Source organism: Nannobrachium achirus (assembly GCF_963921795.1).
Source record: "Nannobrachium achirus genome assembly, chromosome: 3".
NCBI lineage: Eukaryota > Metazoa > Chordata > Actinopteri > Myctophiformes > Myctophidae > Nannobrachium > Nannobrachium achirus.
In genome coordinates, this window is record NC_137812.1 from 27,789,238 (window position 1) to 27,811,724 (window position 22,487).

A 22,487-nucleotide genomic window follows, 5' to 3' on the forward strand; every position below is an offset into this window, starting at 1 on the left:
AGGAGCCCTTATCAATTTGTCTCTGGCAGTGTACAAATGATATGATATGGAACCAAATGGACCGTTATTTGCCCTGGCCTGCCTCCTCCTCCTGCAGACTTATTCCAAATACAATAAAAGTGGCAAAACCTTTAGGCTAGCCTAGTTGCTGGGAATGACTCAATAATAGTACAATTCTACGTATATTCCTGCTGCTGCTGCTAATAATACTAATACTATAATAATAATAATCGTGACTTAACTTTTCGTTTCAGCCTATAGTTGGGTAGCCTACGGTATTTAAAATACTGAAAATACCATATTCTGATACTTTTGTAGTATCTAAGTAGGCGGCGGCCTTTGATTGATTGAAGACTTTATTAGAAGTTTGCAAGAAAAGGTACAGTACAAGGTCAACTAAAAGGAGATCCTAGAAAAGCACTTGGCTTATTTACACAGGAAATTCATTTCAATTAATTAATTGGCCTTGTGGATTTAATCGTTCATATTACTTTAATTGACGTTTTTGATGATTGAAAAATGAAAATACATTAATTTCTGGTTTAATCGATCCATAGAAAATGTGTTTAGATCTGATCTTTCCGGTCCTCCAAAACACACGCGGGGCGCTATTTCTAAACCAACACAGCACACACCGGAAGAAACGACCAGGGCGTCCCTTTCAAACGGCTGTAACGCTGTTGTTGTCTTGGTACTGGCTTTTATTGTGTAAACAAGTGGATCTCTGCTGTGTTTTGTGGGCTAACGCATTGCTAGTAGCGTTCATCAGCTCGTCTGTGTGAAGGTAGGAAACATACCCATCATCACAATATATAAGTAGGACTTTTGACTCAGCGATCGGATGTTTTGGAAGTTACTTTTTAGCCAACAACAGAGCAGATTAGCTCATTGCTGCTAACGCTAGCTCGTCGGGTTTAAAGGTAAGGCTAGATAGTGAGGTAGACATCAGATATCACTAACCTGTATTAAAGGTGTTCTGTTTCAGTCTGTCCTCGCAGCGATAGATACCTTTGCATCCACAATTCATGAATCGATGGAGGTTTGGTGCTTTAACGGATCATTTCCTGTAACATTGTAACGCTAGGAGGAGGTCTGGTGCTGTGTGTGTGTGTGTTATGGACATTCTGGATTTCTCTGAAGAGGAGATAGAGCAACAACTGGCCTCGCTCGGGTACAGGGACATACCGAAGCACCGGCTGCGGCAATTCAAACGAGGTTGGTAATCTAATCTATAATCTACTGTAATCTATATCCAGTGGTTCTCAACCTTTGCAGCATGCGACCTCTCAAAATAGTCAAATTTGAACTGGGGACCCTTCCACCCTGACAAGCTCTTGGAATTGTAGGAATTGAGGCATTACATTTAGTTTGACTCAAATCCACATTATATATTATCTTATATAATTTGGGCAATGTTTGACCAGTTTTTATAGTATAATTTGTTGAATACTTGATGGAGTGAGTAATGATCTTTTAGCCCCTTCATTAAAAAGGTCTTAAAAGTCCTTAAATTGTCACTTCACTGTCATCTGGGGGTCCCCATCAGATGATCTATATAATATCCGTCTTTGTATCATTCTGTCTAAGTGTGTGCAACTGCAACATCCATATTTTGTAGGCTGAGAACAGTGGACAAACACCAAAACTGTCCTCTCAATCTGTAACGTTTAGATCTTGATGAGCTGATTCGACATGAGAAATCAAAGAGCTTTGATGAGTCGTCATCCTTTGAACTGAACTCCTACTCAGTCACTTCCCAGCCAAGTCCTCCTGCCGTCATCAAGGAAAAAGGTATTTGTCTGTATTGTAATCTACTAGACTTGGATCAAGCCTATCAGATCAGATATCATGTCTGACAAAAGTCGGACTCAATCAGTCTTGATCGAAGGCTAGTAGATTACAATCATATTTGTACAGCATCTTTATTCTGAGTGGAGAAGATGGTAGAGAAGCAACATTACTGTAAAACAGAATGATGAGAAGGTTTTAGGTAATAACTAATTTATGGAGCTGACCAAAGCAGTATAAACATCTCAGCTAATGGTTAGTTTGTGGTTTGGATGTTTGCTTTGAGGACCAACTTCCCAATATCGAGTTTCACCACAGCCTTTTCATGTGTATATCATGTGTACCTTTCAAGTTTGGAAACCATCCATCTAAATTGTTTTTAATTTAGCTCAATATAGAAACACAAAGCAAAAACAGACAAAAAGACAAGTCATCAAACTTGATGAAGTTGGTCACAAGTTTTCTTGTTAAAGTTACCAAGTGCAGTAAGATTCTGTAAAACATTTCTTCTCATGAAGGAAATGGTACAATACTATGTAACATCATTCATGGCTGTCATTTTTGTTGTAGTACTAGTAATCTGACTACTATCTTTCACTCCACAGTTAATCAGTCTTATATTGCAGACCCTGGTGATGGGTTCTTCTTGCATTCTGGTAATCCAGACCGTGATAGACAGGTATGTACTAGTGATCATTCAACTTGATCAGCCTTTATGAATTTAATACACATTAATGGTTTTGCTGTTTGTCTCAGTCTGGGGAACCTGTGTTGTTTGCTCTTTGATTTAATATACTTAATTTATCGTTGGGGTGGGGGGTGGTATCATTCAAATTGTGAGTATTGAGACAGGTGGCGTGGTGAAGTATTATTGTGCATAGAGTGTCACACAATGAAAGCCACACACACAAGGAGGGAAAACAAACGGAACTGCCCATGGCAAAACTGCAAAAACAGGCTGCATAAACAGACCTTTTTGGCACCAATGTTGACATACTATGCAGACAGCACCACTACTCACAACATCTTGTAAACATGGAATTAAACACGGAATGGTTGATGAACTGTGTTATTCCCCACGTAGGTACTTATGCCCTGTCAGAATCAATACAATGGGACCAGGATGGAGGGGTACTGTGACTCTTATGCACAGCACTCAGTGGCTCCCAACTGTCCCAAGTACACCCGGCCCTCATCAGCTCCCATCAGTCTAGAGGTGGAGCCCGGCCCAACGGACACCCGATACAACTTCAGCCAGACATCCACCCCAGACAGAGACAGAGACGCAGGACAGGCACATGGGAGGAACTTCATCAAGAGAAAGGTTTTGAGGTAACATACTGTACAGTCTATGTGTTTCTAATTTGACTTTACCTGTATGTACAATCATTGCTTATGTATTTGTACTGTGCCTCTTATTGCTCATCAACTGATGTGGTGGGTGAGGGTGAGCAAGCTATCTGTGTAAGAATGTATCTGTATCCCTGGCTTGTATGTACGTATGTCTGCTGTTCATGTTCTTTGTATGTCATGTTCTTATGGGTCCCTCTTGAAAATGAGATGCTGCATCTCAAGGGGCTATCCCTTCAGTAAAATCTTATAGTACATCATCACATCAAAGGGAAGATTCAGTACCTTTTATAATATATAATATAATTGCATAAATTGTCAAGGGTTTGTTGTAATGACAGTAAACACTTATTACAGCGTCATTACAAATCCTTTAGGTTTCATTACAAATCATTTAGGTTTCAGAAAGTTTTAATCCTCATACCGAAATTTTTTGTTTTTTGTAAAGGAAACATAAAGGACAACCCGTGGTATGTGATGAATCCGTACACAGTGAAGAATTGGGTAAGAAAGAAACAATCCATATACAGTATATGTTTTTGAAGTATATAATATAAAAAATCCCCATCTAATGTGGTATGGTAGTAATGTTGGGATATTAATTATAGTGATAATGTGATTAAAACTAATTCCAAAAGGAGAGATCCAGTACTGAACAATGTAAATGATAAATGGTACATTTATATAGCTCTTTATTCCAAAGTGCTGTGCATTACACTCACACACACATTCATACACTGATGGCGGAGGAAGCCAAGTAAGACACCAAACAGCACATCGGGAGCAATTAGGGGTTCAGCGTCTTGCTCAAGGACACTCTGACACCAGCTCTGGGGGAGCCTGGGATCAAACTGGGAACCTTGCGGTTCTCCATCCGTCCGCTCTACCGGCCACTCTACCGGCCACTCTACCCCTGAGCCACTGCTGCCCTTAAAGGGGAAGACCACCCATTTTCAATATTGAACTATGTCATTAATATACCTTAGAGGAGTTGTGTGGAAATCAAAAAAAAGTTCCCCCTCTTCTGTGTTGCCTAGAACTGGAGGATTGATTTTGGGGTTTGTATTGTTAAGTACAATGTGTGATGTCATCAAGTTGTGATTTGCAATACAAACCCCAAAATCAATCCTCCAGTTCTAGGCAACACAGAAGAGGGGGAACCTTTTTTTTATTTCCACACAACTCCTCTTAAGTTATATTAATGACATAGTTCAATATTGAAAATGGGTGGTCTTCCCCTTTAATGTCACTAAAATAATGTAATTAAAATAAAAACTCACCACTATACAATACTATCATCTTTAAAATACTATATCATCTTTAAAATACTTATTATGACAAGCTTTAACTTTTCCACACATAATGACATTTTGAAATTTCGCCAGCACATTTATTTTATAATTTGTCTCAGATAGAAAAGTTAGAGATGCAATCCCCCTGTTCTCCAGTATTGGGTGCTGTTGTGACACTGGGGAGCAGAGCGCTGAGAATAGGCTGGAGTTAAGGATCTTGGGTACTACTGGCTAATCCTCTTAGTACTTGTCTTGAGCCATCTGCCTCAGCAGTGTTCACATATAGACCTCAGCAGGTGTACAAGCCAAGGCCTCTTTTGTTCTATTAACCATGTACAAAATGTACAACGCTCAATGTGAGGACGAGAGCTCTGAGGAGAATAGTTCAAAGTCGTCCGAGGAAGAGAAGGAGGAGCAGATAGAGCGCGCGTGTGACGAGGAAGAGTCCATACTCTCTGAGGACGAGAACGTAGACGCTTCCGTGCAGAATGAAAGTGACCAGAGCTTGGACGCTTCCATGCAGAATGAAAGTGACCAGAGCGAGCAGGGCGATGCCAGAGGAGAGTTTCCAGAAGAACATGACCAGGAGAGGACCGACGGAGAAGACTGCAGTACCAGGGTTTGCAGTCCAGCGCTGAGCTTGCTCACGTCCGGCTACGGCACCTACCGACCAGACTCGGTGTGTAAGGAGGAGCGAGAGCGAGACGACCGCAGTACCATCGCCGAGTTTGACAGAGAGAGTCCCTCATCTCAGTGCCTTTCTGAGATGAGGGACGACGAACAGGACTGTTGTTCCCTTTCTAACTATGGCGGAGACGGTGGGGAGCCCAGTGACATGCTAAACCACGAAGACAAACATCTGTTTGAGTTGGAGGATAGTCGACATGATTTGAGTGAAGCTTACCCTAGATATGATCTACACACAGATTTGGACAATGAGGATATCAAAGATGCAGGACTAGAAGAAGATGAAGCTGAAGAAAATGATACACGTATGACTGACGCAAAACCATTGGAAGAGAAGAGTGGCGATCATCTTCATGCCTTGTTGGACAACAAAGATCTCACAGATATGACAACACAGGAAGATGAGCATCTCATCACAGAGGTAGATCAGGAAGATGAACGTCTCATTGCAGAGGTAGAAGATCGTAAGTGTCCAACAGTCCGGAAGCCTTTGGAAGATGAGAGTGACGAACACCTCCATGAATGGTTTGACAGCAAAGGTGTTCCAGACATGAGATCTCAGGGAGAAGATGAGCACCACGGTATGGAGGTAGAAGCCACGGATGGGCAGAGTGGGCTTGTTGTGGATGAAGATTATGAAAGGCTGGTGGTAGAGATGCAGTCACTTGAGGAAGGAATAGTGGAGAAAGGAATTGACGACGAGTTGGAATGGGAGGATGCTGCAGAAGAGTCTTCAAGCAATAAGGACATCAAGTTCATTGATTCCAAAGTGGATTCCATCTACGTGACGTATAATCATTATCACTACAAGGAATGGGAAGGGAACTATAGACACAGGAAGGGTAAATAGTTGTAAATAATTGTTGCATCATCAGATTAGCCTACAGCTTTATGCCTTGTTTTAATTTCATTCTGGGATGGATTGTTGTCGATCCTAGACTAGAATAGTACTTTCCCAGTATTTAAATCTGGGGATTCCAAAGCAAAGAAATGTAATTTCATACTTAAAATCATGCTGTCTCTCTTTGTCTGTCTACAGTACATAATAAAATCGTGTCAGTTCTGACTTGTCAAATCATGGCTGAAATCTAGAATAAGTAACATAAGTGCCATCAGTACATTTCTAAAGCTTAGACATACAAGCCTATAATGAATGGATGTTGAGTAACGGGTCACTATAAATAATTTCACACACAACTCATAGCCTGCATGTTCTAAGACATATTTTATGCTTATTCCCTACACGACAGAGCCTATTTCTTTTATATTAAAAAAAACAGAGTAAATCTCTTCTTGGTATGTCACGCCCATGGTCATTCTAACTATCCCTTTGTGGTTTGTCCCCTGCAGATGCAGTGAGCGGTCTGGAAGAACGTCTGGGAGGCCTGCATGTGTCCATGGCCACCCAGGAGAACTCTGAACCAGAGAATGAAGACAGCAGGAGTCAGAGTGATGAACAGAGCTCGGAGAATGATGGATTGAGTGCCTTTGAGGCCTACATCAGAGGCATGGTGGGTAGTCGTTACAACAAAAGTGAAACTAAATAAATGACCAAGTATCTTAAGAATTCTATATTCCAGAACTGCATTCAAGCAGATCCGCTTCAACTTATTTGTTCGCTCAGTCATACAAGTATGTGCAGAAATCTCCACAGATAGTACCAACAGTATTTAATAAATAACACAATATAATACCATTTAAGACAAAGTAAAAGGTAAAAACCCATAAGCGGCATAACAGTGATTTTCCTTTCATTGAGTTTATAGACTGTACATACAGTAATATGGGAGAATAATTTAGCAACCAGGATAGAGTATACATCCTCTGTTGTGAGCAATGAGTTATTTACAGGTTGAAGAATGTACAGAATATTGTGTAGTAGTGCTGCATTATGATGTAACAGCTATAGAGGGAATTGTGGTCAATATTTATTTCTTCTGTAACTTCTGTCTTCATTAGTTGAGTTTGCTGAAGGTCTAGGATGTTTCTAACCTGCTCCGCCATATGAATCTGGCGGAGTCAGGTTAGGATGTTTCCAATACAATCATTAAATGCTACGTCTCTTCAAAACCAATCTATTTCATTTCCAACAGAGTCGAATGCAGACTGATCACGACCTCAAGCCCAGACCCAAGTCCTGTAAGTATCTAGCAGACAAGCAAATGGTCGCCGTCGGGCGGAAACCTCTTATCTCCATATTTTAGTTAGTGTTTCTCCCCCCGTAAATGACTGCCCTACATGATCATGCTACAGCAAAAGTAGCAGATCCACAAGCTCGAAACGTGGCACAAAGCGATGCGTGTTGAGCTTGTAAATCTACTACTTATTAAATTAGAATCCTGAAAAGCTACGTTTTGGACATGTGAGGTTTCCACCAGACAGAGATGAAATGGCAGTCCAACACGACCACTGCAATGCTTTGCTAAACCCAGTTCATATTCCCTAACCTGGTCCATTTCCCATCCAGTCATCCGTCCAGTACGAGGTCACCCTCACACAAGAAACTTGAAGAAGAATGACCCTGTCACTAGGTAATTATGGAGCTGTGTGGACTTTAAAACGTTACAGTAACAAATAATAAGTCAATCTGATTTCTTGATCAAGAAGTTGAACCAACAGTTGTATAATCAAGGTTAACATTAAACTACACACCTGCCAAGTAAAAAGTATAACAAAATGACATTGCATCCTGCTAATCAATGCAGTTTGTGAATACAATGCTATACATATATATATACACACACACACACAGTATGAAACTGACAGTATTAGTATAAATAGTAATATCAGCATTTAACATCACCCTTGACTTGAGACATGTTTATAACTTTAACATAAATCTCACTAATCCCTCGAAGGTATTTTGAATACAAGCAACACTGGGAGACATTCACGCTTCCTGGAGAAAGGGACAGGAGAGCTATACATCGGGAGATCAGGGTAAGCAGTTTGAAAATAACAGACGGAAAAGTTGTTCAAGTTGATTTGTTGGGGAACATTCACATAAAATCAGTAGCTTCCTTGTTCAATCATATAATCAAAGATCCTTAATGAGATTAATCAATCTCATGCCTTGTCAATACAGTACACAAAATGACACACGAATGGTCTCCTAACTACATGGGCATAGTTGCTTCTAACCATCACCATTTTACCTCTCAAAATGTCTGCTGTGAAAAGACTATTGTGGATGTCTTTAAAAAATATATATAGTTTTGGTTCAGTCAATGCCTCCTGTGGTACATGGCAACATATTTAATTATTTACATGTTTTCTTCACTTTTCAGGAACAGCTTGCATACCAGCCTCCACCGGTAAGAGACTACAAAATTAGCATTAAGCAGTGTGTGAATAAATGCAGATTGGAATTTGGCACACAATGCAATTTAGTTATTTTCTTTTCTTCATATCTTTCTTTTCCAGCCTAAACCTCGAAAAGTATATGTGCCCAATACCTACGTTGTGCCAACAGAGAAGAAACGCACAGCCCTGCGTTGGGAGATCAGGAATGATTTGGCCAACGGCCTCGTACCACCACCCAGACTCAATTATCGATTTTAGGCCTTATTGTCTGCGCTGTGCATGCCTTATATGGTTCTTTTTGACTACAAGGACTAAGCAAACAGTACCGTGCCATGTATCCACGTTCCATATCGTTGCTGTCGGGCAGAAACCATATTCTGTATTTTTTTTGTATCAAAATATCAAAAGTAGCACATCTGCTACTAGGGCTGTCACAATTATGACATAATCGTCTAATCGCAATTATTTGACATAATCACGATTATTTTTCATAATCGTCATAATCGTTTCCATGTTGAAAAGTCTTCATATATTTTTTTGAAAGTAAAAAATAGTGGAAATAGCTGATCTACAAGCTTGTTCTTTTTTAAGTATAACATTGTCAAATATGTCAGAAATTTCTTTGTATATTTAATTTATGTGTCATGATTACCATGTGCAACTTCATAGCCTAAAAGCCAAACAGAAGTGTAATTTTCAATGATAAATACACAATTAAATCATTAATCGCAATTATTTGAGTGACAATTAATCGTCATGTAAAATGTCGTAATCGTGACAGCCCTATCTGCTACTTTTGTATTTGAATCCTGAAAACTAACAGTTAACTGTTTTAGACATACTTGATTTCCACCCGAAAGAGACGATATACTGTGGCTTGGTTTCAGGTAAGGTTCTCAGAACCTACTTACTCAGGAGGTAGTACTGACCGTGAGTTCTGGGAACCCAATGAGGAACAAGCGGTGCTGTTGCTCTGGATTGGTCAAACTGACATGACGACACTGAAACCAAACCCAATAGCAACGCCATTTTAACCACTAAGCCCTATTTTATACTTTTTTATACGTACCTTCCCCTTCAGGGGTGGTTCCGGTTATAATGGAAACAGCAGCGGGATGGTTTCAGGTTATGGAAGCGGAATTACCCTTTGCAGTCAAAAAGAGCCACTAGACTCTTAGATTAATGACCAGATGAAATCCATTTTTATCATTGACATTTATTTATTGACAAGTTTGTGTAACAATAAAGACATTAAACCAACTGAGTTGTTGATGAATATAAAAGGAACATGTTAATCTTTTATGGGAGGTCAGTGTAGGGCAATTTATACGGGTAAATGGGTGAATAACGATGGTCGTGCCAGAGAAGTTTACTTTCCAAAAACTTGACAGTTTCCAGGGTGAGGATAATAGACTCGTGTTTCAACATGCTGTGGACATTCAGACCTGGAAAAGATAAGACAATTGTTTGCTGCAGAGAGCTGTATAAACATGTTATTGAGAATTTCCTTTTGTTTAGTGGACTTATTACTTATTACGTTATATCAAAGAATACTGGTGCCACATGTTATATTATTCTTTGACAGTCAACAGGGGGTAGATAGATACCTTTAAATTGTGGGTAAATTGTGGTTGAACAATGGCAGGTACACAAGACCAACTTAAAGTCCTTACACACTGGCGTTTTTAATAGCGAATACTAAACGAAGGTCTGCAAAATTGTCTGCAAATTATTTGCCTTGCAAATTCTCCCCCAGTGTGTAAAGACTTGAGCATAGCCAGACGATCAGAAATCGCTCAATTTAATGTATGGGCTGTAACAGCTAACAAACATACTGCTTTGAAAAAAAACAATCCTCCTGATACCGTCCCACTCCCAATATGAAGGACCACCCTAAGTTGATTCTGCAATGCTGTTTGTTTTTACAACTTCTCCAAATTGTTTCTATACCCAGTAGAGATCTCCGATCATCCGTCTACACAAGACTAAAGCCCGTAACATAGTCGGGTCCGCGGTGGAAGCCTTTACACCGCGGTGTAGTGCTGTGTAGTCTTTTTGAGTCATAAAACTACAACGTTAACGCTCAAAAAGACTACACAGCACTGACTCTGATACGGGCTTTAGGTAACCTATGCTCAATAATAAGGTATTCATTTGTCTAAACCTTATAACATATCCTTTAAAAACGTTCTGCCAGGTGTAACCTTACCAATTGCTGGAATGATATTCACAGACTTGAGACCTGCTGTGGCCTGAAGGAGATTTTCAGGAAACTCTTCACCCCTAAAGGCACACAGAAACAAATAGTTAAAGAATGGGCGATCCACTTTTAAAAAAACACTTCATTCACATCAATTATAAATACAATATCCTGCCGCATACACAGGACATTTTAATTTGGAGGAACCTCATAGTTGGGAACCAGCTGATGTAATCTATTAAAATCAATACAACATGCCTGAGAATCAATTCGGTATTGTGAAACAAAAGGCATGTTATATTAAAGTGTTTATCTAGGGTATTCTAAGTTTAAAATCCCCACACTAATGGGACAGCATTGACCTAAAGGATAGAGAAGCATGCTTTAGACCGGGGGTCAGCAACCCGCGGCTCTAGAGCCACATGCGGCTCTTTAGCGCCACCCTAGTGGCTCCCTGGAGCTTTTTAAAAAATTTATGAAAATGGAAAAAAAAAATGTTTGTTCTAATATAGTTTCTGTTGGAGGCATGACACAAACATTCTTAACATATTCCAATGCTGTAAACATGTGTAGAATAAATATTAAATTCCAACATTCTCTCCGGGATGCGCTGCAGGGAAAATAATCATTTAATGTATTTGTAGCCTACTTGGTCATTTTGATAGTAGGCTAATATAGCTAATAGACACTTGCAGCATGTGTTGCCTTCATTATAAGGCTTATATAATGCTTTTACTTTTTGCAGCTCCAGACAGATTTGTTTTTAGTTTTTACGTCCAATATGGCTCTTTCAACATTTTGGGTTGCCGACCCCTGCTTTAGACTGATGGTTCCACAGTGAACCTCAACCTCCCCTGGATAAATGAAGGTCAAAGTATTGATACTTACACATCTACTATTAACACAGACTCTCCCCATTGTCTGTCTCTGATCAGATCCATTAGATACTGAGAGTCAGGAGTGGGAATGTTCAGGGAGTCCACGATATAGAGGTAATCCTGGAATAATACAAATCAAAGTAGGTTTTACAGCAACAGATCATTATCTTTAAACAAATACTGTGTCATTTTGAAAAGTAGATGTTCTTCTGACATGAAACAAAAGGTTGATTTAGATGAGCATCACAAATGAATGGTTTTCATTAAAGCATTCCAGTTACCTGAGTCAGCTTGGAGCTGAGAGCTACCTTGAGTCCTTGCACACGCACCTTCATGGGCAACATGTAATAATAACTGGTTGGACCTCTCGGTCCATGAGCGACCCCACCTGAAATACACAATCATTCTGTGACAATGGTTCATTACAGTAAGAAGGACACTATCTGACATGGTTACTGTGTGTACTCTCATATTATTTATTTAGTCTTACAGGTTTCTGTTAAGGGTGTAAAACAACTGTTGTATGTCGTCTGTCGGGTAGAAACCTCACATGTCCAGAACTGTTTCTTTTCAGGATTCAAATTAAAAACTGGCAAAAGTAGCAGACCTTCAAGCTCCTTGCAGATCTGCTACTTTTGATGCTTTTGTGCGACGCTGAGGTATGATCAAGCAGGGCATTCATTTACGAAGAAACACAAAAAGTTAAGATATGGAGATAAGAGGTTTCTGCCCGACACCCATGATATATTATTGTTCATCATTGAAGGGGTTTCTTTTGTATGTGATGTTTTTACCCTGCTTTATCTATTCTACAGTACTTTCTCTTGGTGCATCTTAACTGCTCTGCTGCCCTCTGGTGACTGAATTTCCCATGCAGGATCAATCTTCTGGGTTAGTTTAAGTATTAACTCCAGGGAAATACAACATGAATATAACGTATGTACACGTGTGTCTAGCTATATAACTCAGATGTAAAGGTCATCATCACTGTATTTCATGCTTCATCATACAGTACCTCCTTTCCATAAAGGCGATCTGATACTTCCGTGACGAGCGCGTCCGCTTCCCTTCTGTCTCCATGGTTTTTTGCCACCACCCCTGACCTCTGCCCTGACCTTTGTGTTGGCATGGCTCTGGGGGATTCATAGAAAAAGCCAAAGTAGTTTGTTGTGTATTGATTGACAGCAATATTGTTTCATACTTTTAACCAGGGGTCTTCAACAGGGGGTCCTCAGAGTTACTACAGGGGGTCCTTCAAATCTTTGTGTGATAGAAACATTGTTTCTCCTTTTTATATGCATGCACTTGAACCCTAGTGTCCATATCCTGAGAACATTAGTCAAAAATAGATCTACAAGCTCACAACGCCTCGCATCGGCTATTTTCGGCAAAGAGGTTTGGTGTAGAGGGGAAAAATGGCAGACCAAGTACAGAGTGAAAGTTCAAGTTTACTAAGTATTGGCGGTTCAAGTGTTTAAATATCTGAAAACACAAATTGACATGAATCCAAAATACACTGATGATTGTGCTGTCAAACGATGAAACTATATGGAATCTATGAAAGGGTTGTGGGGGTCCCTGCTTCATCTCTCTCTCAACTAAGGGGTCCTTGGCCTGAAAACGTTGAAGACCCCTGCATTTAACTGTTATCCCAAATAACTTACAATTCTCTGGTAATTCCTCTGCCACATTTCAACTTCATAGAGAATGTCAAGCCTAATGAGGGAGATAAGAGAACACATTATTAGAATGTCATCTTAGATTACTGGCAATCAGACGCTAAAAAACTGAGGTCTGCAGTTGTTTTACTTAAATGTAATGTACAGAGCCACAAAGCAGTGGTTCTCAAAGTGAGGGTCCCCTGGCAGCTGGCACGAAACCTTTGCAAATGTCCAATACATAATTTGGGGGCCCTTGACAGACATGAAAAGGTTTCATGGTTTTCTGAAAAAAGTATGTTTCTATATCAGTGGTGCTCACACTTTTTTAATGTCAAGGACCCCCAGAATTATATGCATTTGGCCACGGACCCCCATCTCAAAATATTTAATTCCAGGCACCCTGAAAAATAAATTATTTTTGAGTTGTGTTCGCTTTAAAAAATATATACAGTATATACTGTATATATATATTCAAAGATTTGCACACATTTTCATGATTTTTCAAAAACGGCAGATCTAGTGCTCTGTGCCGCACTATGAGCTTGTATATCTGCTGTTTTTGAATAGCCAAAGTACAAATTAATTATTAAAGTGGTTAAAACTTAAAGTGACACAGATGATTTCCAGGTCATGGAAACTGGTATGTAATGGGCGTTACCTGGCAGGCACTGCAAAGACGTCAGGATGGAGTTGAGCCAAACCTACGGGTTCGCTGCCCTGCGTCTCCAGACTGTCCACCCAGGTCCGCAGCGGGCTGAGGTGAGACGGGATCGCCTCATCACATGTCCTCAAGAGGGGGAGGCTACAATCTAGAGGGGGCGGGGGTCTCTCTGCAAGGAAAAACACCAAGACCAACTCAATTCAACTCTTATCACAAAGGTGTCATGAAGGGTATTGAATGTGTCATAGCGTGATTTTAATTTTGATTGTTTGAGAAGTGTTGGGAGAGAATGAGCTTTACTTGTCCTTGAAGGATCCACAAGGTTCGGGGGGATGAGAAGATTGGACGGGACCGCGTTCTCACCAGCGAACGACGAGGAGAGCTGAGGGAGAAATGCTTTTAGAACTAGCCTAGGATGGTGGATCATATACAATAAATTCTATGCGTTTTGATTGTTTCATTGAAGACTTTATTAGTTTCCATAGGAAAAGGAAAAGGTACAGTTTCATGACAGTACAGTTCACTGTCTGGTACACGGTCAACTAAAAGGATTCCTCAAAAAAGATTTTGGGCTTGTTTCAATTAGGGTCCCTTTTTTAACTCATATATACGGCCATAGAAAACTCAAGTGAAATTTCATAGATTCTGAGATTCAACATTCTAATTTGTAGCGCTCACTCTGTGTACTCTCACTTTGCTGTGATGTCAGCTCTAGTCATGTACTTGTAACACCCCTACATACAAACCCAGGTCTCCCATGCGGGAACTAGAAGGGACAAACATCTTATCCATTAGTAACATAATCAATTGAAATCTCTGGCAGAAAATGTATTAAAATGCTTTTCCACCATATTCGCAAATTCACATTCGCTATGGACCAGAGTGGTGCACTTAATTACTCTGCATCAACCACAATGCATATGTGCTGGTTTGAAGGAGGTTTTGCTTGTGTTTTAAGTTGCTGTGTGTGAATGTCATCCTGTCACATACCGAGAATGTTGCCTTGTGGAAAATTTAATGTGCATGTTTTTTCACCAGAACTTGCAGTAGCCCTGAAACATGACGGCCCTATGTCATATCATATGGCCGTCATGTTTCTAGGCTAAACTTGCAGGTGGATGTGTCTGATGTGATGTTAAACTATATACATAGTTACATACATAGCTACATAAAGTTGTACAAATTATAATGCCAACAAGATGAACCCACCACTGAAATGCATGGTGTTAACACTTTATAGGCCTTTGAAAATATATGCCAAGGACCCCCATAGGATAGGAGATGATTTTACGGCTCTTTTTAGACTATAGCTGTGATTCCCAACAATTTTAATTTCAATGACCCCCAGTTTGACATTAGGCTACGGACCCCGTCCCCATTTACTGGCATTTTTATCTCTTAGACCCCGATTTATATTGTAAAACCAATGTTCATTTAACTCCCTAACGGGTTAATTTGGTTCCATTTGTACACTATCTGAGTTACAGACCCATACAGGTGCATTTGGTTCCTAGCTATCATTTAGCTGGGGACCCCATGGAAGCATTGAGGGACCCCCAGGGGGTCCTTTGAAAACCACTGGTGTAGATATCTGCCACTCCCCATAACCACTTATTCACATTTCACAAATGCTCGCTCAATGCTCTTTTATGGTGGTTTTGACTAAGGTTTTGAAGGAAGGAGTGACACTTTTTGATGGCTGTTGTGTTGGTAGGACATTCCACATTCAGGTGGCATGGTTATCTAAAGCAGTACTCACCCTTCTAGCGATGCCTCTGCCACAAGCTATAATTGATACGCGAAGCATTTCGATCGAGTCTTACGACCGAAGAATCTTCTTAGATCATAATAATTGCTTGGAAAATCTTTCTAATAGTCCTGCTTCTTTGAAAGGTCATGTGGATGAGGCAAGTTTCCAAGAGTGTTTGTCGCACGATTGATGACGTCTTTGCCTTCTTCTTCCCACGGCTGTTGGCATCCACGGGCGTTACATTGTCTCCATCTACTGGATCACAACGGTATTACAGCGCAACAACATTAATGTTTTCCAGTTTGTTTTCAGTTACAATCAGAAAAAAAGAAGGAAAAAAGATAGAAGGGGGGAAAAAAAGACAAAATTATTCAAATTTGAACATTGTGACAAGTAGTGGAGATTTGTAAGTGGAGAATTACATGTCTTTCTCTCTTTACAATAGTTCAGTCTGAGGTTGCCCTGTGGATTTTGCTTGTTGTCCACTCAATGGATTTGTTTTAATTAAATGCAATTTACTTTTTTTACTTTTATTTGAATCTGTTGTTTGTTTTATTCAGTTTTTCACTTTTTACTACAGGTTTTTTATTTTAGAATTGTATTGTGATGTATGTGTTTTTACACTTTATTATTGATTATTACATAGCTCATTAGGGTTGTTTTAGTTTTTAGTTGTTTTAAGTCAATTTTGTTAAGCACTTTGGGTCAACTCCTGTTGTTATAAATAGGTTACTTGACTTGATCATTACTCTGGAAAATGTGAATGGGATCACAATAAGATAAATAGGGTTCTCCGAAGGGCAGGGGATTATGTTTTTGCCTCTGTGTGTCTGTCTGTGTCTGTGACAATTTTACAACCACTACACCGATCAGTGTCAAGTCAAGCTTCATGTGCACAATGCCAGTACACCAAGGAAGTTCATTATTTTTCACATTTTATGAATTATTATATTGTTATTATTTTATTATTATTATTAGCACTTGTTTTGTATTTTTTTAAATATTGTAATAATGGGCCCCTGTGATCCCACATTGTCACAGGCGTGTCATGTGAAGTCCGGGAGCCACATTAGCCACGGAATTTCTAAGTGGATCCTGAGATCCAACATAATTTCCCAGTTTTTGTCTATGTTCACATTGTTTGATTCCGTCAAATTGACGGATTGACGTCAATCCACGGAACCACCTTGCCAATACGGAGCAGTGTGGAGGACATCGATATGAGATCAGAAAGTCTCTCTGGCAGAGACATGCGCTCCACAGAACACATGTTTCCAGTTATCTCCACCACAGGCTTTTGCCCTTTGTGTGTCTAATGGTAAGTGATGCATTGGAAACCATGCAAGGCACAAACCTGCTCTCATCGGGAGCAGTTAGGGTTCTATGAGTGTCATGCTCAAGGGCACTTCGACACTAACACATGCAGGATCAAACCAGCGGCCGCTCTACCTCATGAGCCACTGCCTCTCGCCTGTGCCTGTGCGTGTGTGTGCGTGTGTGTGTGTGTGTGTGTGTGTGTGTGTGTGTGTGTGACTGTGTGTGTTTGTGTGCCCGCCTGTCTGAATTGTCTCAAAAAACCAATAGACCGAAGATGTTACACATTTTGTGAACACATAATCTCAGAACCACATCCCACTGACATACAGTATGGAGCCTGAGGAAGTCAGTATGATGTCATATCAATGAGGTCAGAGATTTTCTGGTGGAGATTTGCTCCCACTGAGCACACCTTTCTATTGTTTTGAGTTTTTTTACTCTTGTCACTTCATTTAATCTGATTCAATGAGGTTTATTTTTCACTCACTCATAAGTGAAAGTGAAATGACAGAAAATAAGCTGTTGTTTTGAATGCATGTGAAAATATGCACTTATGTGTTACAGTCAATATACTGTAAATTCAAGTCACCCAGCCAAACTCTTGAAGAAGTATTGCACCTCAAACACTCCATCTTCAGGAATGTCTGTACAGTGGACAGCATTGTGCACTGTGTCTTTGCCATAAATCGCCCGCAACGTGGTTGGACGTAAGATCCGTCCGACTTCCGGATTTGCCGGTCCACAGAATTCCCGGAATGTTTTCGGTGAGCCCATGCCACGGATCTCCAGGACCATGCAGGGTCCAGAACATAACTCATTTACCATAGAACTGTATAAGTGTTCCTTCACAACCCCTTTGTAAACCTCAAAGAATTCCTCTGCGTTGACACGGGCAATGTTGAAAATCTGAAGAGCGGAGATCTCAAATCCAGCCGTGGTTATGGACTTCAGTATCTTCCCAGCCAAGCGTTCTGCCATGGCGTGGGGTTTAATGATGCAGCATGTGCAATCTATAAATGTTGTCGTATTCGAGGGGCCGCGAGCCGGAGGGGATGGGAAGAAAAACTGAAGTTCTCTCGCCGCTGCGTTGTATGAGTGAGAGCCGTGTGCCGCGTTCTGGATGTTATCTGTTCCGAACTGGGCACGGATGCTATGCGGAGCCTCAGCCTGTGCTGTAGAGGGTTCCATTGGTCCCAGCAGTCTCCTCCAGATTGATATGGCCTGCTCACCCAAGAGCTCCATGACGATCACAGGGCTAGAGGACACGTGCTGCGCCACGTGCAGAAAGGTGGAGTAAGGTTTCGCTTCTTCTTCCATATAAAAGTCTGCTGCTTGTCCCCCTGTCAGCTTGGTCATCTTGGCTTTGGTCACGGTCAAGTCCGTGGTGTATATCATCTCAATGATGTGTCCTATCTTGGTAACCGCGTCTGGTTTTATCATTGCCAGAGTTCTTTCCTTTTTGCTGTCGAGGACGTTTTCTGTGTACAGGTCTCCATATCCGACCAGATTGAGCTGCCGGGAGCACACATTTACCCGATTCCCAATATACAGATCCGACTGATTAATGTTTTCACATCTGGTCCTTCTCAAAAAGAGCCGCTGGTTCCTCAAGTCAAACATCTCCACTGTGCCATCTCTGGGGTAGTACATCAGTTGGTAACGCAGCATGAGAGACGGGTAGGGGTCAAACCACTCCGCAAGGAAAGCATAGCGTTCATCCATTGCATTGACCCATTCATATGAGAATTACGCTGCCAATCACTAACTTGATGGGCACCAAGCTTTGCACCCTCCTATCCTAACACAACAATTTATAACCATGGGCAAAAGCTGATGATGTCAGCTGTAAACATTGAGCGTCACGTGACCTTCTATTGACCAATGGGAGGCCGGCAGGCCACCTCCCTCTCAAAGCCATGTTGGGATTTAAAGTGGCGCATGGAAGGAGGGAGAGACACATGGTGATGTCATTCCTGAGAGCAGCAACGATAATCGCATCAAAGACCAGAGCACTGAATATTGCTCGGGTGGCTTCTGTGCCTTTCCACAATATCCCTGTGAGACAACCATTGCAGCGGCGTCCCCAAAGCCCATATCCTGCCCACACAGCCAGGCTTCAGTGCTTCAGCAGTACCTCAGTCCAGGAGAAACCAGTGGCGCCGTCAACTCCATCCAAAGATAAAGTCCACCTCAGTGAATCGTGTGTTAAGAGACTGAAGGAGATACTGGAGAAGGGAGAGTATCTGAGGATCCAAGTGGATGGAGGAGGCTGCTCTGGATTCCAGTACAACTTCTCAATATGTAGCAGCATAGCAGAGGATGACAGCCTGGTGGAACAGGAAGGAGTGGGAGTGCTTGTGGACCAGGACAGCCTGGAGTTTGTGAAAGGAGCCACCGTGGACTTCAGCCAGGAGCTGATCCGCTCCTCCTTCCAAATACTGAAGAACCCTCAAGCAGAACAAAACTGCTCCTGCGGCATCTCCTTCTCTGTCAAATTATGAACACCAATCCCCCTCCATAAACAGTTCTCTTGCAATGAATGGATTAGGTCTAGGACGTACGGCACAGCATTGATGAGGAGTTCCAGCAGGACTTCATGGACAAAAACCTCCAGGAGTTAGAACATTCTGAGGAAAACAAACGTACCCTGCTGGAAACTTCTATGAATATTGCAATCTACTGGAGAAATACCTTGAGCAGAAATGAACAGATCCCTGGCTTCCATATGACCGCCAGACCTTCTACATAATACAGCATGAAGACAAAGTAGCGGGTGACATCTTTGAACTTGCTGCTGGCTTATCAGCGCTTATTTCATAGCTAGCCTTTAAGATGTTTGTGCGGACTACAGATCAAAGAAGGAGGGCAGAGGACTGGAGCACTGGACCACTGGTGGTCAAACCTTGTAGCTCCACTAGCTTCACTACACCCCAGTGACACACGCAGGAGAAACCTTTGCGTTTGTCCATGGGATAAATCCGCCTGCCATTGTTACTGTGTGGTTTTACAGGAATCTATCGAGAGTCGGTTGGTCTGTCTGTGTGTCCAAACCACATTCCTTGTAGTAGGTCACAGAAGCACCCCCACATTGTTCACATCTGTATTTTTCTTTTTGAAATATTCAACTTTAATTTTTATAATGGAAGTCAATGGGGCTCTGACTGGGTTGAAACCGTGCCCTTATTTGGAGTCTCATCATGGATAGGCCTATAGGTCATACGACTTACGTCACAAACGGCTGACGTCACAGGCTGGCTCCATGAAGTCAGAGATCCACATTGAAACTGCTCTGCCTCTGTTCTTGTCTCATAGCAACGTAGAACAGTCAGACATTATATAATGATAATGCAAATGTATTCATCTGTGGTAGTCCACATGCACAATACCACATAGAATCATCACTGTTACCAAAAAATGTCTCTAGTTAGTGTGGTTGCCCTGGCTTTATTTAACTTACTTGAATTAATTAATTAATTATTTTATTGTTGTTTTGTATTGTTGTTTTCAGTATTTATCTTTGTGTGGTTGCCCCCAACCACACTATGTTACTTGTCCAACTTTATTCCATCCATCCATCCGTCTTTCTTTCTTTCCCCTCCTAGACAAACTTTTCTTTTCTTTTTTTCTTTCTTTCTTTTTTCTTTTTTGTCACGCTACTCCTCCCACAGTTTTGGTGGCACGCACTTGGGCCATATGTCAAATCAACCAGCTTCACCTGGAATCGATTCCTTGCATTTTGCTAAGAGATACGTTATATAGTTTAATTTATATAAACGTATTCGTCAATGGATTTTCTTCATTGACTTTAATTAAACATTTCCCAAATATAGAGATGACTGACATCATACATAATTTGTCTGACATCTTAGACCACATGAGACTGACACCATATGGTCATTCCAATATATGGGCTTAATATTGATGACATCATGAATCTCTATATATGGGCATAAATGGGACATGGACGGAATGGTTAGCACTGCTCGAATAGGGACGAGGAGTGCTAACCATTCCGTCCATGTCCCATTTATGCCCATATATAGAGATTCATGATGTCATCAATATTAGGCCATATATTGGAATGCCCATATGCAAGTGTGACTCGCCTCAAGGCAACCACACTTGCATCATTTCCAATTGCATATTTCTATTTTTGTAATTAGATTTCACACCTCAAGATGAAAATCCTTTACCATAGCATGTTGGAACATTCAAGGCCTGCCTTGTACTAAAAAGCAAAAATACAGATTTTATTAGAGAGATAAATGGCTGCTATATCGTCCCACAAGAACCATGGTGCAGCGGAGACACCGGTTGCCCTCGTAGTTACAGTACACTGAAATAAATGTGTGCTGACCAACATGTCTAGTTAGTCTACTGGTTTGCTACTGTTCTTAGAGGGAGAGATAAACCATTTTGTAAAACCTTGGAAATGTTTTGAATCCAGGGACCTGAATGCTACAACTGGACAGAACGCAGACACTGTGATTCAGTATCTGTAGCTGGATCATATCCCTGACTGCTCCCCTACACACAATTTTGACAAACCAAAAAAACCCAAGTGGTATCCAGGTTCTCCAGCTATGCTGGGAGCTGGGTCTGTATACAGACAGCAGTTGGGTATTCAGCTCTTGGCAGTAATATAGTAGATCAGGGGTCTTCAACGTTTTCAGGCCAAGGACCCCTTAGTTGAGGGAGAGATGAATCAGGGACCCCCATAACCTTATCATAGATTCCATATAGTTAATTGTATTTTGGATTCATGTCAATTTGTGTTTTCAGATATTTAACCACTTGAACCGTCAATACTCAATAAACTTGACCTTTCACTGTACTTTTTCCCCTTTACACCAAAGCTCTTTGGCGGAAATTGCCGATCTACAAGCTCGCATTGCCTCGCAGCGTGAGGCGTTATGAGCTTGTAGATCTGCTATTTTTGGCTAAAGTTCTCCGAATATGGACACTAGGGTTCAAGTGGTTAATAATATCTATCACTCAAAGATTTGGAGGACCCCCTCTAGTAACTCTGAAGACCCCCTAGGAGTCCATTGCATAGGGGGTCCGGGACCCCCTGTTGAAGACCCCTGCAGTAGATAGTAGAGCAGTGGTTCTCATCATGGGGTCCGGGGACCCCCAAGGGTCCTCGAGGAGTTAACTCAAGAGTGTACGGGTCAATTTGTTTGATAGATTTGAGGTCCCAGAGATTTTTTTTAATCAATTTGGGGGTCCGTGGCCCATTGCATATCGAACTGGGGGTCCGATATGTGTCCGATAACTGGGGGGCCAACAAGGTTGAGAATCACTGCAGAGCTTGGCCTTTTGTCTCAGTCATTACATACTATGGTCAAGTTCAACCCTCTCACTCCACTGTAAGACACAGCAAAGATCATAGTCTACCTGCAGAGGGCGGACACCAACAGTAAGGCCTGTAGGACCAGTTACTGTAACTGTAACTGCATGCACGGCACGCACACACACACAGCATGGAGAACTATGCAAGCGTGTTGGTGGGAAAATCACCAAATAGAGAATGCTCTGAAAAGTTCCACCACAATACCGATGGTGTGGATTTTGCTTTGGAGAAAATGAATCGCGCTTTT

General features: G+C 41.2%; 4 protein-coding genes across 4 annotated transcripts; 2 read left to right on the top strand and 2 right to left on the bottom strand.

The window, feature by feature from the left end:
- Positions 1–684: 684 nt before the first annotated feature.
- Positions 685–9,649, top strand: hyls1 (HYLS1 centriolar and ciliogenesis associated). Its single transcript, XM_080721592.1, has 12 exons — positions 685–784; positions 1,085–1,215; positions 1,672–1,791; positions 2,394–2,467; positions 2,873–3,120; positions 3,587–3,642; positions 6,468–6,628; positions 7,211–7,256; positions 7,585–7,648; positions 7,976–8,057; positions 8,405–8,431; positions 8,541–9,649. Exons 2-12 carry the CDS (start codon positions 1,116–1,118, stop codon positions 8,676–8,678), a joined length of 1,116 nt encoding a protein of 371 aa, XP_080577718.1. The 5' UTR covers positions 685–784; positions 1,085–1,115; the 3' UTR covers positions 8,679–9,649.
- Positions 9,644–15,727, bottom strand: mrpl4 (mitochondrial ribosomal protein L4). Its single transcript, XM_080721593.1, has 9 exons — positions 15,580–15,727; positions 14,121–14,202; positions 13,818–13,989; positions 13,163–13,214; positions 12,514–12,631; positions 11,780–11,886; positions 11,509–11,618; positions 10,630–10,703; positions 9,644–9,865 (listed from the first exon to the last, which is right to left on the bottom strand). Exons 1-9 carry the CDS (start codon positions 15,625–15,627, stop codon positions 9,720–9,722), a joined length of 909 nt encoding a protein of 302 aa, XP_080577719.1. The 5' UTR covers positions 15,628–15,727; the 3' UTR covers positions 9,644–9,719.
- A 1,745-nt stretch (positions 15,728–17,472) lies between these two features.
- On the bottom strand, positions 17,473–18,609 carry LOC308281215 (nucleoside diphosphate kinase homolog 7-like; the record flags this gene model as incomplete). Its single annotated transcript, XM_080721336.1, has 1 exon — positions 17,473–18,609. The coding sequence occupies one exon, from the start codon at positions 18,607–18,609 to the stop codon at positions 17,473–17,475; it is 1,137 nt and encodes a 378-aa protein (XP_080577462.1).
- Positions 18,610–18,803: 194 nt separating this feature from the next.
- On the top strand, positions 18,804–19,388 carry LOC308282148 (iron-sulfur cluster assembly 2 homolog, mitochondrial-like; the record flags this gene model as incomplete). The annotated part of the gene is made up of 1 exon (XM_080722492.1): positions 18,804–19,388. The coding sequence occupies one exon, from the start codon at positions 18,804–18,806 to the stop codon at positions 19,386–19,388; it is 585 nt and encodes a 194-aa protein (XP_080578618.1).
- Between the last annotated feature and the right edge of the window lie 3,099 nt (positions 19,389–22,487).

Bases quoted from the DNA above. Each gene is read 5' to 3' on its own strand.
- hyls1 (XM_080721592.1), top strand. From the start codon at position 1,116: ATGGACATTCTGGATTTCTCTGAAGAGGAGATAGAGCAACAACTGGCC. The intron at 6,629-7,210 runs GTGGGTAGTCGT...CATTTCCAACAG, and splicing joins AGGCCTACATCAGAGGCATG to AGTCGAATGCAGACTGATCA. The intron at 8,432-8,540 runs GTAAGAGACTAC...TTTCTTTTCCAG, and splicing joins TTGCATACCAGCCTCCACCG to CCTAAACCTCGAAAAGTATA.
- mrpl4 (XM_080721593.1), bottom strand. From the start codon at position 15,627: ATGCTTCGCGTATCAATTATAGCTTGTGGCAGAGGCATCGCTAGAAGG. The intron at 13,990-14,120 runs GTAAAGCTCATT...TTTTCCTTGCAG, and splicing joins TGTGGATCCTTCAAGGACAA to AGAGACCCCCGCCCCCTCTA. The intron at 10,704-11,508 runs GTAAGTATCAAT...GTGTGCCTTTAG, and splicing joins TCTGTGTTAATAGTAGATGT to GGGTGAAGAGTTTCCTGAAA.